General features: G+C 35.9%; 1 protein-coding gene across 1 annotated transcript; it reads left to right on the top strand.

Moving 5' to 3' along the window:
- Window positions 1-2,304: 2,304 nt before the first annotated feature.
- On the top strand, window positions 2,305-2,970 carry LOC140169592 (arylsulfatase-like). Its single transcript, XM_072192856.1, has one exon. It carries the CDS (start codon window positions 2,305-2,307, stop codon window positions 2,968-2,970), a length of 666 nt encoding a protein of 221 aa, XP_072048957.1.
- Window positions 2,971-15,221: the final 12,251 nt, after the last annotated feature.

The raw sequence follows: 15,221 nt of genomic DNA, 5'->3' as shown, positions 1-15,221 counted from the left end.
AGCTTAATCGGAACTTATACATCGATTTTGATTTTTTGAAAATTTTTGATTGACCTTTTGTCCCCTTTAATGACCTTTGACCTCAATGTAAAAAAAACCTTATGTACACCGACAAAATGTATTGTTCCAATTTTAATTAAAAAAGTCTAACATGTTCAGTTCTTGAGATAAAAATTCTTGAAGTTATTCAGCTAAAAACAGGAAGTGACCCCTCAATGACCTTTGACCCCCAAAATAAAAATACCATGCATACATCAGGGAACACTAATTCATGTATGTTGGTTATATTATTCTGGTCTGTTTACATTTTGAGATAAAATTTTTTTGAACATTTTTGGTTTTTGACCGGAAGTAACCCCTTAATGACCTTTGACCCCAAACCTGTAAGCATCCTAAAGACCCTGGCTAGTAGCAATGCATGTGTGCTAATGGCGACTCTCTGCTATATATTTTGTAAAGACAGTGATTTTTTGAATATTTTTAGCTTTCAGACCGGAAATGACCCCCTTAATGACCTTTGACCTCAATTCTTTTTAGGAAGTTTTAAGCACTGCCACATGTTGATTCATATGCATGAGTCACATGATCATTGCATGAAATTTGTGGAAGGAGTAGCATTTTTGTGAAATCACACTTTTGACCATTATAGCTAGGTCAAAGGTCACAGCAAGGTCAAAGTCAAATGGAAGGTTTGGCCTAGTCCAGTGGTCATTTGGCTCAACTATGGTTGAAATCTGTCGAAGCATAAGAGAGCTAGGGCGAAACGTGGCAAGTCACGCAAAATGTCACGAGGTTGCCAGAAGAAAGAAAGAACTAGAGTCAACAGACTCTGAGTACAAGCCGCCGCAGATGACCTTTGACCCCTAAACTTTGACCTTTGGGGTCATAAATATTATTATATTTTTAACATGTTTAGAATGTCGTAAGAATAATTCCTGTTGAATTTGAGCTCGATTGGACCAATTTTGAAATCTGACCTTTGACCCCTATAACTTGACCCTTGGGTCACGGATGGGGTCAACTGCTCTTGCATTGTGCTTAGGATGTCATAAGAAAGATTCCTGGTGAATTTCAGCTTAATCGGAACTTATACATGGCTTTTGATTTTTTAAATTTTTGATTGACCTTTTGACCCCTTAATGACCTTTGACCTCAATGAAAAAAAAACCTAATGTACACCGACAAAATGCATTGTTCCAATTTTAATTAAAAAATTCTAACATGTTTAGTTCTTGAGATAAAAATTCTTAAAGTTATTCAGCTAAAACAGGAAGTGACCCCTTAATGACCTTTGACCCCCAAAATAAAAATACCATGCATACATCAGGTAACACTGATTCATGTATGATGGTTATATTACTCTGGTCTGTTTACATTTTGAGATAAAATTTTTTTTGAATATTTCGGTTTTTGACCGGAAGTAACCCCTTAATGACCTTTGACCCCAAAACTGTAGGCATCCTAAAGACCCTGGCTAGTAGCAATGCATGTGTGCTAAAGGCGACTCTCTGCTATATAATTTGTAAAGACAGTGATTTTTTGAATATTTTTAGCTTTCAGACCGGAAATGACCCCCTTAATGACCTTTGACCTCAATTCTTTTTGCCAAGTTTTAAGCACTGCCACATGTTGATTCATATGCATGAGTCACATGATCATTGCATGTAATTTGAGGAAGGAGTAGCATTTTTTGTGAAATCAACATTTTTGACCATAAGGTCAAGGTCAAAGGTCACAGCCAGGTCAAAGTGAAATGGAAGGTTTGGCCTAGCCCAGTGGTCATTTGGGTAAAGTATGGTTGAAATCTGTCAATGCCTGGCGGAGCTAGAGCATTTTGATTGGTTGCCAGAAGAAGAAAGAAGAAAGAAAGAATTGGAAGAAGACAGAACAAGCCGACGTTCGTCGTCGGCTTGTAAGAATTAGAAGAAGACAGAACAAGCCGACATCCGTCGTCGGCTTGTAAGAAAGAATTGAGAAGAGACAGAACAAGCCGACATCCGTCGTCGGCTTGTAATGAAATCAACACCAGAACACTCACCCCACCCCACTCTGTAATAAAAATATGATGTGTAACGAAGCTGGAGATAATGGCACGATTTGGTTTAATCACACTGAGTATTATCTGCCGATTGGTTATAGAAGAGGACTAGTGATTTATTGAGCCAATCAGCAGAAGTGGTGGTAGGGATGAACAGGCTGGAGCATAACTATTTTTGATTGGCCACTCAGATGAAGTGGCCAATCAAAACTATTTCATCTGAGAGTTTTTCACACTCAGATGAATATCTATAGGCCTAACGTTGAATGGTGTGTCTTTCATTTTTAGGTGGAAACGGGAACTTCTTTGAAGGAGGGCTTCGTGTACCAGGTATTGTACGATGGCCGGAGCATATCCCTGCAGGAATAGTAAACACACAAGTAATAAGTCAGATGGATTTCTTCCCAACATTTGTGGATATTGCTAAAGGCTCCATCCCAGACGATCGCATCATTGATGGACAAGATATTCGCCATCTATTATCGTTAGCGGGTTCTTCTGACGAAGTGAACTCAAATTCAAGCAACCACCAGCCATTGTTCTTCTACTGCAACGCCAGACTATTCGCTATGCGTTTCGGTAATTACAAGCTTCACTACAGAACCATGCCGATGAGAAATAAGTATTATTATGCCGCCAAATGTGGAGAAGCGGGTTTCCCCTACTCCTACTACTTCCAGGGTTCCTCATGCATATCAACACGCGTACGATGGCATTACCCACCACTGATCTACAATCTAGCTACTGATCCTGCCGAAGCATATCCCCTGAATGCTACACTGAATCAAGATCTTTTGCAGGACGTTGAAAGCGCTTATGCAGCTCATGAAATGAATCTAGTAAAAGGACCTGCCCTTTTTACTTCATTTTCAAACAGTACAATTCCATGCTGTGATGTGTCCAACTACGGATGTTCCTGTAATTACCCATAAGGTCTAGACTGACGCCCTCAGTCGGTCAACATACAGGTTGCTATTCACTGTCGTAGTGCGCGTTAGAATATGACCGTTGCTAGGTCAACTGGATCACGCTTTCCTCGCTACGAACCACTGATCGAAATGATCACAACACAAAGCCTATGGCATATCAAAATTCGGAACAGGTGTATGAGCTCAGGCTTTAAGCAGTAACCAATGGTTACTAACGTGCACTATACGACAGCGCATAAACACAAGCACCGCCAATCCGTCGTTGGTAGATGATAAAAGGTTTAGCTTGCTATGTTATCATTTTTCCATAAATCTGAAACTCTAAATTATTGGTGAATATTTTTGTGCTCAAAATTAGAGAAGGACAAACATACTTTCTACCAAATCTGAATCTCTCCAACCATTTATCTCATAATGAAGAGATTTATACGTGTTAGGAATAGACATCAAAGGTATATTTTAAAACTGGTCAACAACACTCACTTGTTGAACCGAATATTTCAGAGAAACCATTCTCCGTCATCAGCGGTGTAATGTTGTTGGTAGACTGATTGATGATTCTCCAGTGTTTGTTGACAATGTCCTTTTTGTCCTTAGTCCTTTCTAGAATGATTCTCTTCTAGAAACACCATCACAAAGGACATTGTTAACAACATCTAGAAACACTGGAGAATCATCAGTCAGTCTACCAACAGCATCACACCGCTGATGACGGAGAATGGTTTCTCTGAAATATTCGGTTCAAAAAGTGAGTGTTGTCTACCAGTTTTGAAATCTACCTTTGACAAGTTTTGAATTAGACAATATTATGTACCACTTTGTTTCTGTTATCAAAAGCAAAGTGATTGATTGATTGATTGATTGACTGATTGGTTGATTGATTGATTGATTGATTGATTGATTGATTGATTGATTGATTGATTGATTGATTGAATGCATGCGCGTGCGTGAACGTTGAAACGATCCCTTTCATGCCCTTTGTATCTCATTTCTTGACGTTTTCGTGTTTTAAAAAAAGCTTTACCAGTTTTAATGATTTCGCGATATTTTTGCCTTTCAACAATAACTCTTTTTGGGTACGATTTTTTTTTTCCCATAGCAGCTCCATCAGATGTGTACATATTTATTTTACTAGATTCATAATAGATGAACAGACGACTTCTACATTTCTCGATATGTGTTTTTCACATCAACATGTGTTTTGCGAATCGCGTTTCATTATCAGATATCGCCCATATGTTGCGTAGTTTCTCGTACGCATGCATATATAGCCTATACCCGCAAATATATGTATATTTTACTTTTAAAGCTGTAAATTGCGTTTGCTATTTTTTTTTTTTTTTCAATTAATTTTTTTTTATTTATTCATTTTTACAAAAAATAATAATTTTAAAGAAACGGGTTACGCTAATCAAACATTTTTTATGAATTTTACCAGTACCAGAGGGCATGCATGCTGCTGTCGCTGCCTTTATTTCATACACTTTGATAATTAATATAATCGTGAATTTTCGATTTACGTTGTTGTTAAAGTTGATAATATACATAGTTTGTATGTTGGTTGACAAAGATATTTGAATTAAAAAACACGTTCACGACTTTCGAGTTCGAGTGTTCTGCCGTTGGTGAGGCTCATTCATTGACAATAGGGCCTATTACTTTTGCTTTTACAAAGATATTCTAATTTAACTGATATTGATTCCAAACAATAAAAAAATAATGAAATGAAAACTTGTATAGCGCCGGCCGTATACGCCGTAGAAGTGACGTCATAATCGGATTAACTACCCTAGCAATAGATGAATACAATTTTTGAATAGACCGCCCTGCACTACAAATTGCACTAAATCCCCTGTGTTTATCAGCAAACATAGATTGAATACAATACCGCTCTTTTCAAAGATACTTATATTACAGGTGCGAGTGATCAGCCTTTCTTTGACATCTATGGTTCAATGCATCGGAACCGCGTGAACGTTGTAGTGCAGGGCGGTATAGTCAAAATTGTATTCATCTATTGCTATGGCAGTTAATCCGATTAACTACGTCACTTCTGCGGCGTATACTCGCCAATAAATGACCACTCATTGTTCCAGTATTATATTTTACATGTTGTAAAATATTTTCTCGGTTTAAATAAAAAAGCATTTAGGTTGTATATAGGTTGTGGATCCAATATTAACGGCCTACATTGACCAGTATTTTACATTATTATGTTTTTATGGATCCAAGTGTGTGAAAATATTGGATCCAACACATAATAATGATAAAATTGGATGCTTTACGCCCAATATTTATTGGTCTCGCTATATGAGTTTTAAAATATTGGACTCGACTATGTCTCGTCCAATATTTTAAAACTCATAGCTCGACCAATAAATATGGGCTCAATCGATCCAATTTTATATCAAAAGTGGTGTTTAGAATAGTGATAAAATCAAATCCGCTCTCCCCGTGCGTGCTTACCTGTTAAACATGTAAAGACGGACCTATAGGTGACCCCGGAGTGACGTCACAAGCTGTTGACCTCCGTTGACAACAAATCCGATTCAGAAGTCAACTTTGTAGTTTTCTGTGGTTTGTCCCTTTTCAAATCGGCCAAAATACTACCATTTCTATAACTTCTCGACATGGGGCCTCCAGCCAACAACAAAAATAAAGACTCTCCTCTACATGTTCATGTGTTCAGCATCGCATAAAATGCAATTTTCGCCAAGTATTTAACCTTTATTTTGCCGAAATCGGCCGAGAAATTTGCTCGATTCGAGGTCAAAACAGAACGTAAACAACTGAATGAGCTGTGCTACAAGTCTTCAAGTAGTCGCTCAGCTGCACGATCTATTGTGGGTTGAAAAGCGTAAGTGTAGCCGACTGTAGCGTCATGTAAAATAAGTACCCGGATGACCGGGGTGACCTATTCTGACGGCAATTTTGGACGCCATCTTGAATTGAAAAGATATTGCATATTTATTTGTGTTGCTAAGAAACATTCATTCCATTGATAATATTTGTTGTTATACTATTTTTATGTTTGCTTATGGTATTTCAATGGAAATAGCATATTCTGGTGGCCATTTTTGACGCCATCTGGAATTAAAAACATACTAATGATACACATTGGGCACATATTAATTCTTATGATTAGGAACATTCGTTCCATTGATAATTGTTTATCATTATATCATTATCATGTTACAGTTTATTTAAATAAAAAACCCTATATGGCGGCCATTTTGGACGCCATTTTGAAAATTAACTAGATGTGAATTTCTCACCCTAAGCCTCACCTGAATGTCTTGACTTATTTATAACATGAAAATGTAAGGTAACTCCGTAGAAGAGTTCTGTGGACGAACTCACCCCAGAGCCTAGAGTGATAAGAAAATTGACTGTTTGTGCCTCCTGCCCCCCCCCGGTAAGGCCCGGTATATAGGCCTACCCTCAATCATGGTCGGTGAAAAACCGACTCATTTGGGTGGCACGTCTCGTATAGGCCCTACTTATCAAAAACGGTTTGTGCCCCCTTCTCCCCCCACCCGTAAGGCCCGGTGTAGGCCTACCCTCAATCATGGTCGGTTAAAAACTGACTCTTTTGGGTGGTACGTCTCGTATATACTTATCAAAACTGGTTTGTAAAAATTATTCTGGGAAGATATACGCTTTACACCTAAACATGTTTACCGGTCTAGTACCCTTTACTGTTTTTTTCTGCTACATTGCATCATATGTTAACAACCTTGGTTTAAAATTAGAAACTTTGGTCGTTATCTGCTTTAACATATCCAATCTCATTACATTGTATATTCAACTGAGTGTAAGAAGATGTTTCGTCCGTTTGTCCGCTCGCTTTTATTTCATCTTCCTTGATTATGCAAAACGAAAGAAGAAAAGTAATTGTTTGATTGATTTCCGTCGGTCATAATATGGTATAATCAAGCAAAATCAGTTGTGAAGTCAGACATATTCAATTTTCAATTTCTTGGATTGTAAACAACATCTACAAAGCTACATTTTGATGAAACCCCCATTGGATTTAGACAACCAGTTCAAAAGATAGGAGCAGATATACTTCCTTTGTTTGGCTATATCTCAAAATCAACATATCCGACTTCCGACTGATTTTGCTTGATTATAACCCGTTCCTATAAACCAACAATATGTCGGCAAACCCATACTTCTGAGATAAGGGATCGTTTAATAGTGGATGGGAGTTTAAATGGGGGAATCATTATCCTGTGGAACTACAACTTATTCCATAAAAAACATCAGCACTAATTTTTGAAATTAAAAAATATCATGTTTTGTCAAATAAAATGTATCTTAATCCTAAGTCAATGCACATGCACATTTTCTTACATTTGTGGTCATAAAATTCCAGAACTTCGCACAATACACAAGTCTTCACTACAAAAACAGTGTCTAGAGATAAAACGCTATTCTATATAGACACCACCTTGCCCTGCGTTTATTAAGCACATGTTTTGAAAATTGATATTGGTGCTTAGGTTTTAAACGTGTTTACAAATCGAATCGAGGACAAAAAAGCGTTTAATCTCTAGATACTGTTTTTGCATGCAGTGTAAGCATTCAAAAACTAGAGTATATAGGCTAAGAGTTGGCTCATAATATTATATTTTTTTATGTTATTTTTAATAATTCGTTATGGAAAAGATTCAAAAATTTTGTTTCCGAAAACTAGAATTCATAACTTGCAATAAGTCTTTGTACAAGTCTGTCTTGATTGCCGCAGCTTATACGAAAAATGCCATAAAAAACGCTTGTTTTTGGCCCTTATTTCCAAACATTTACCGTCATGGGTTTTTTTTCTTCCAAAAATTGAATAAAATTTGCCAGTGGGCAGTTCCGTAATTATGTCAACCAATTGGTCAAAATTCGAAACTCATTTTTATCTCATATCTCAGTAATTTGACATTGCAGATAGGACAAGCTATTCTTTTTCTGAATTCCCATGAATATATGAACAATTTGCTTCCAGTTTCAAGTTTATCAGAGCAATTAAGTTAACTTTTTACCCTGTACAAATGTGAAAATTTACCTCTGTTGCGGACGTTCACTCCCAACACTGCCATCTTTAACCACCTTGTATAAAGTCTTTTTTTTTTTACTTTCAAACAAATAAAGTTTGCATATTTTGAAAGTTGATACTTGACTTTCTCTGCATTAGGTGTCTTGACTTTACATCCCTGTTCAGTATACATATTAAGAATTTATGTCATTTCATCATTGCGGACATACAAATTGAAATATTTCAATTCGTACGTCCGCAATGAAAAAGTTTACGTCTGCAACGGAGAACATTGAGAAATTTTGACCAAAAGATAGACTCTCATTTTTTTTCTGGTTTTCTTTAGCTTTGTCCCTCTTGCAGACAAAACTTTATCAGTTTCCATCAAAGATCTGAACAATAGGCCTACAGACCAATTGTAACTGAAACACATTTTTGTGACCTTTCATGCCAACTGAGAATGGGTGATTTTAAGGGGTCCCCGTTTTATATACTCCCCTGAGAATGGGACTGGAATTAAATTCTCGGGTTTTACACTTCAAAATCCAAACGTCTCAATACAGTCCTAGGTCCTCAACGTCTTCTTAATGTACGTCCACAACTACGGAACTGCCTTTAGAATTAAAGGCTTAGGATTTTGCTATATGTTTCATTCGGCAAAACAGGATGATATTAATTTTAAATCCAAAAAAATTAGTGCTGTATTTTTCTGGACTAGTAGGCCTATCATCTGCTGTTCAACCTTGACGAGAATCCGTCAGGAAATTACATTAATATCAAACCGATCTCATCTTAATATAAAGTAATGCAAATCAGATCATTTAGGATTAGCACATTTGAATTAATGAATCAACCGATGTGTGACCGTCATTTCACCCCCAACCCCGCCCCGAACACGTGGAAACTGAGGACAATTGGGCTATTCCAGTCTAAATCCACACTCCCCATGTGGAAGATTTTGGAAATATCGGTCACAGGGGGAGTATGAATTTCAAATGGATTGAGCACATTAGACAACTCCATTTGAATTTCATACACCCTCTGGAAAGATTCAACCTGAATCTTCCACAGAGGGAGGGTGGGTTTCAAATGGAGCTGCTAATGTGTTAATTACATTTGAAAACCATAGGCCTACTCCCCTGTATGTGATAGATATTTCCAAAATCTTCCACAGCGGTAGTGTGGATTTTAAATAGAATAGCCCAATTTGTGTGTGCACTCAAATGGTCTCTATTGCCGGCCTCGTGGACAACAATTCATATAAATTTATTGAAGTAAATGGGTTCGGAAAAAAGTTACGTCAAATGCGATTTAATTCTTTTTTTTTCATAGAATTGCAGTAATGAAGGTAGAGCTTCCCATAAAGTTGAAAAGATCACATTGCAATGATTTGTTCCAAAATAAAGATGGTTGTGTGACGTCTCTGCAATATGAAAGGGGGGTCTATGAACTTTTTTCATTATTAATGCTCTGCGTGCTAGCCATGCGCTTCAATGGAAAAAATTCAAATTTTGAAATATTTTCTCAAAATATTAAGAGCTATCTTAAGAACTACTGAATCAATACTAGGCTTGTTTGTACTCATTTTAATGCATTTGTTATGCTGATTCCAGATATGGTCATGAAAATTTACATTTCTGAAATTTTTGAATATTTAATTTTTTTAAACTTGTCGTCTGCAGTCGACACCCGCGTGAAGAGAGTTAAATGTACACCGAGTGGAAGAAAAAAAGAGTGAAATGGAGGACAATCCCTATTTGAGTGGGAAAATTTCACTCTATAAGGATTGAAAAAAATTAGTCTGTATACTCTCAAGAGTGAATAATGCCAAAATAAAATGTACTTTCTCTCATTTTAGAACGTTTTCCACTCACTAACGTTCAGCTCCTTTTTTTTTTTTTTTTTTTTTTGGTTTTGTTTTATTCTCCTTCTCCTGTGTTTAATACATTAATTTCCAAGATCACACAATCTATATCATTGATCACGCAATCTATACCTGTTAATAAAATGTTCAGACAATCAATGCCTGACGCATTATCTAATTAAGGATATTAATTAACAACACTGACCGCACATTAGCTACATCAAATTACAGCCGTTCCAAAAACTGTAATTAATTCATTCAAATTTAAATGCTCTTTGAGCTCAAATTAGATTATCGCTCGCTCTTTGCATGGTTTTTCTCTGTGATCTGTCGACCATTTCCTCCTCTGAAATGGCTATTCTAGTTGAAATCCGTACACCCCGTATGGAAAACTTGACCTTAATCTCCCACACAGGGGGTGTAGATTGTAAATGAAGTAACCCATGCCATCGTCGCCCCCCCCGGGGTAAAAGCAGGGGCGGCAAAAAAGAAGGGGCGGTGGAAGAAGGGGCGGCAAAAAGAATTAGGCCTATCAAAAGAAAAAAAGGGCGGAAGAATTATGGAAAATTTTTGAAAATTTAGAAACAAAATTGTGGCTATTAATGAAAATGTTGTGCTTAGGTCGCTATAGCGCCTATAAACATGATAAACCTTTTTTTTTTTCCTCTTCACTTTTTCAAACCAAATGAAGGGGGGCGGCAAAATTTACCCTTTTCTGCAGTCGGGGGAGAATCGGCCACGCCCCCGGTACACCACTGCATGCATGGGATCCCCTTTGAAATTCACACTCCCTGTCCCGGGAGCACTCAACATTTAGATGTCACGGTATGGACCTGTCATTATGCCCTCTTTTTTTTCAGACGTCCCCATTTTTTGAAAGTTATACTCGATGATCCCTATTTTCAATTTCAGCTACCCAATGACCCTTTTTTTCTAGAATTTTATCATCATTCAAAATGCCATAAAAATGCGGAAACTTTCGAATTCTATTATTTCATCAATTTAATTTGTATTTGTAATTCTGCAACTTTGGAACAAAAATAAAATAGCAATATTATTGCTCCATTTGTTTTTGAAATATTTTACCCAATACTACTTTCTTTTCTTCAAAATTTCAATCCCATTGACACCCTTTTTACCGATATGCCTTTATAAACTTCCTAACGTCGGTAGACACATATATACCCGTCATTTCTAAAATTGTGTGCCCCCGGGCTCCCCGATGTGTAGAAGATTAAAGTGATGTCTTCCATAGGGGGTGTATGGATTTCAACTGGAACAGCCCAAACGACGTGTTGATTGACATGAAAGGGAGAGAAAAATAATTATTCACACACTGCAAGTTAGTGTTACGTTTGTTACACCTTTTAAACACTTATAAGTGTTTAATATTTCAAAAACATGGACAAGATATATTAGGCATTAATTTATGTAGTTTGTTTGTTTTTTGTTGTTGTTTTTCGTGTGTTTTTTTGTTTGTTTTTTGTTTTGTTTTTTTAATTTTGGTTCACCCCACATCTCTTCTGAGCACTCTAATCTCATTGAGCACTAAATTTAAAGGGCATTTCGTGATCAACCTTATCCACTTTTCTCAAAAAAAGTTGAATTATTTTAACCCATGGAAACCTCTGGCTACATAATGTTTATGTACCAAAAATGTCATGCAGATTAATTCGTTTAGCAAAAATATTGTCAAATTTGAATTTCGTTCTGGTATACCAGAACGAAAGTACAACACATTGTCTATGGAGCAGTCCCTACACATAAAGCATGCATAACTCGCAAACGCAAAATCGGAATCAACTGAAAATTTGGGAATACGCTTTTTTCGTGGATATCTACTGAAAAATGTCATAAAAAGAGGATGCTAGGATCACTAAATCCTCCTTTAAACACATCATTAAAAATATAATACATAAAAATAAACACTGGATGAACACATAAATGACCTGAGCTGATTCTCATTTCGCATACGTTTAATTTGAAACTAAGTACTTTGTTTTATGAAATAAACGTGCAGATTTGTAACCGAACACAGGGTGTCACTGTCCCATAAAAAAAATCACCGGATGAATGAATTTGGACATAAGTCGAGAAATAATAATCAGAATCCAAAAATGTAAAAACCAGCGTGTAGCCCATCTAATTATGCATCTAATATGCTAATTGTATTTGAATCGGTTGACTGATTTCGAAGAAATGAGCGAAACATAACGCATGCGTCAACTTACTTCATTTTAAGTTTGAAAGAAACATTATTCAAGTGCAACACAATGCGCACTAGTATAGTGAAGAATCACTACATGAAGAATCAAAGCTGGGAAGCTTCCAATTGCAGAAATCAGATCAAAGTTTTCTCAAAGCATGAATAACATACACCGTACATACTGCAGTTACTGTCCGTTTTCCTATAGGCCTACACAATACACAGTGCTCTCACCATTGACGCGTAACCTCTACAAATAGTGTATGTTAGAAGTTTAGGCAATTGCCTAGTTAACGTCGCTGTGTGAAAAATAACCGGCCAATATTTAAAGTACTCTTCTGAAATTCTAGAAAATATAGTTTTGTAATATGTCCTAAATTTTTAGCTAATTTAGGTGTTTGGAAATATTCGCACTATATTGCGATGTTTCTGAGGTAACGAAATCATCGCATGCAGATGGTGATAACTATTCCTTATTTGACTTGGTTTTATATGACAAACAATTCGGACCCTAAACTGCCAATTACGGCCAATAAATACTGCATTAATGTATTTTCTGAGTGCACCATCAACGAATATCAAACATGAAAGATAGTAGACCTATTATACCCGTACACGATGGCGCTATATGAGAAGTACTTGCGATCTCAGCGCGGCGCATTCTCGAGTTTTAACCTGGGATTCGACTGCCTGTGATACATCTATAGCTTTAACAAGAACACGTATAGAGAAGCAAAAATAACATTCAAAGTTTTATTTTATTTGCTATGTAAATGTACATAATAAACATGCGTCTATATTTACAATAATGAGTTGTCCTGGTAAAAAGAAGGAGAAAAAGACAAAAAGCATAAAACGAGAAATCATAATTTATTTACTTCGATCTTGCATCGAATGAGTTATCCAGAATTATCCTGAACCAAATACTGTTGGCTCGCTTTGTTCTCATTTTATCAAGATCTTGATTGCCTGCCCACAGTGGCGGCACCAGGAATCTTTTCAGGGGGGGTAAATGAATTGGGGGAGAAATCAACCATTTTTGCGCTTGTCTCCAAAGGTGGGCATTTTCGTAATTATGGGTTTTTACTGGGGAAATTGGGGGGAGCAGGAAAATATGAGGGGAAAATGTCCATCTTGCTCCTCCTAGTTCCGCCACTGCATGCTCATCTTTGGGTTCATATCCTGGCTTGATGAAATCAGTGATTTACTATGCTAATTTAGATTATATATTAGAACTACTTTAGTACCCAGCAAACACAAAAACGTTTTAAAAACGTTTTAAATAAGTTATATTGTGGCTTTTGGTTTATGTAAAACGTTTTAATAACATTAAAATGTCGGGTTATATAAAGGTCATGATAACGTTTTAAAACGTTTTGTATGAAAACACACTACAACAATATTTTTAAATGTTTTCAAAAATGTTATTGTAAACTATTTTTGCAAACATTTTTGCCAAATATTGTGTCAATACTAAATAACATTATGTTAAAATATTCGAACCCAGGAAACACAGAAATGTTCTTAAAATGTTTTTTCAAAACCTTTAATAACATTTAAATGTCGGGTTATATAAAGGTCATGAAAACGTTATTAAAACGTTATTGAAATTATTTTGGGCAAACATTTTTCGCAAAATATTTTTTAACCCCAAAATAACATTCTGTTTAGAATTGTTTGTATCAAGTTTTCAAGAATGTTTTTGGAATGTTATTAAAACGTTTTTAGACCATTTCTATCACCCGACATTTAAACGTTTTCTGTAAAACATTTTGTTTGCTGAGCAGTAGATTATCAAAAATGTTTTTTAAGGTTATGAAAACGTTTTATACTCTTAATAGGCCTATACCCTTTATATAACCCGACATTTAAACGTTTTCTGACAACCTTTTATAACCTTTTGCGAATTATGTCGAAAACGTTTTGTGTTTGCTGGGTATATCATAATCACTGATAATTATATGCCTCTTTATATAAACCATACAAATTTCAAATGTGAAAGTCGAATATTAAAGCCATGATAATGTTCAATTTCTGCTACATTTTAATTTGGTTGTTCAAATGCAACCCTTTGATGAACCATTTGTTGCCTTTATAAAACCTTTTCGGTTCTTTACAGAATCGTTGAGCGTTCCATATTTAAGGCAGATATTAGAACCATTTTTGAGAGTACGCTAAAGAACCTAAAAAGTTCTTCAGTTGTCTTGTATATGGAACCTTAAAATAGTTCTTTTAATGAATAAAGAGTTGACTGTTAAGGTCAGAAAGAACCATCATATGACCAGGAAAGGGATATAATAAAGAAGGCCAGAAAGAACCATTTTCACGATTTTGAGGATTCTTTGCATTTTCAAGAACTGTTTTCTCTTATGTTAACTTTTCTAGAGCCAAGAACCATTTTTAATGTGAGTTTGTGGAATATTTTAAACTCAACAAGAACACTGTTCCAAATTATATTTTTTCGCATAAACTATTTCTTCAAGTCCGGGATTAAAGTGTAAGCAACAGAAAATTATACTAAGAATGTTGGCAAGATAAGGCATACATTAAAAATAGATTGCCAATAATTTCAGTCATTTTTTGTGAATGTGCATGTATAACATTGTATAATAGGTGGAAACAACTTGTCAAATTTACCCCCTTTTCGGTAACAATCATGGTTTAACAATAATTATTTACATGATCACTGATGATCTATAGTAAGGCAATAATTGAGCATTTCTCTCCAGTAAAGAGCAATAATCACTTTCAAAATATGTCAACCATGCATTGGGCTACTCCAGAAAATAGAATATCCACTATATACCTCCATAGAAGAGTTCAGACATCCGGGCATTTTGTCTAGTCATGATTGCTAGAAATCCAGACTTTTGTTCAAATGCGAAAAAAATCCAGCAGAAACTCAAAATCAAAAATCCTAAAATTGAGGGGCTCATTTTGGATTCTGTGATTTTTCGTCCATTTTAATGCATTTCTAAGTTTGTTTGTTTTTTCAGTAACATTTGCAACTGGAATTACCTTTAGAGAGAGAGTGGGTTAATTTTCTGGAATAGGCAATTCCATCAGTCGGTAACACTTTTTTTGGTGTTGATATCTGTATGTGACATAATGGGCTATTCCATTTGAAATCCACACTACCCCTGTGGTAGATTTTGGAA

Source organism: Amphiura filiformis, chromosome 14, assembly GCF_039555335.1.
Source record: "Amphiura filiformis chromosome 14, Afil_fr2py, whole genome shotgun sequence".
NCBI lineage: Eukaryota > Metazoa > Echinodermata > Ophiuroidea > Amphilepidida > Amphiuridae > Amphiura > Amphiura filiformis.
The sequence above is the reverse complement of the archived record's forward strand: the minus strand, read 5'-3'. Positions and strand labels throughout refer to the sequence as shown.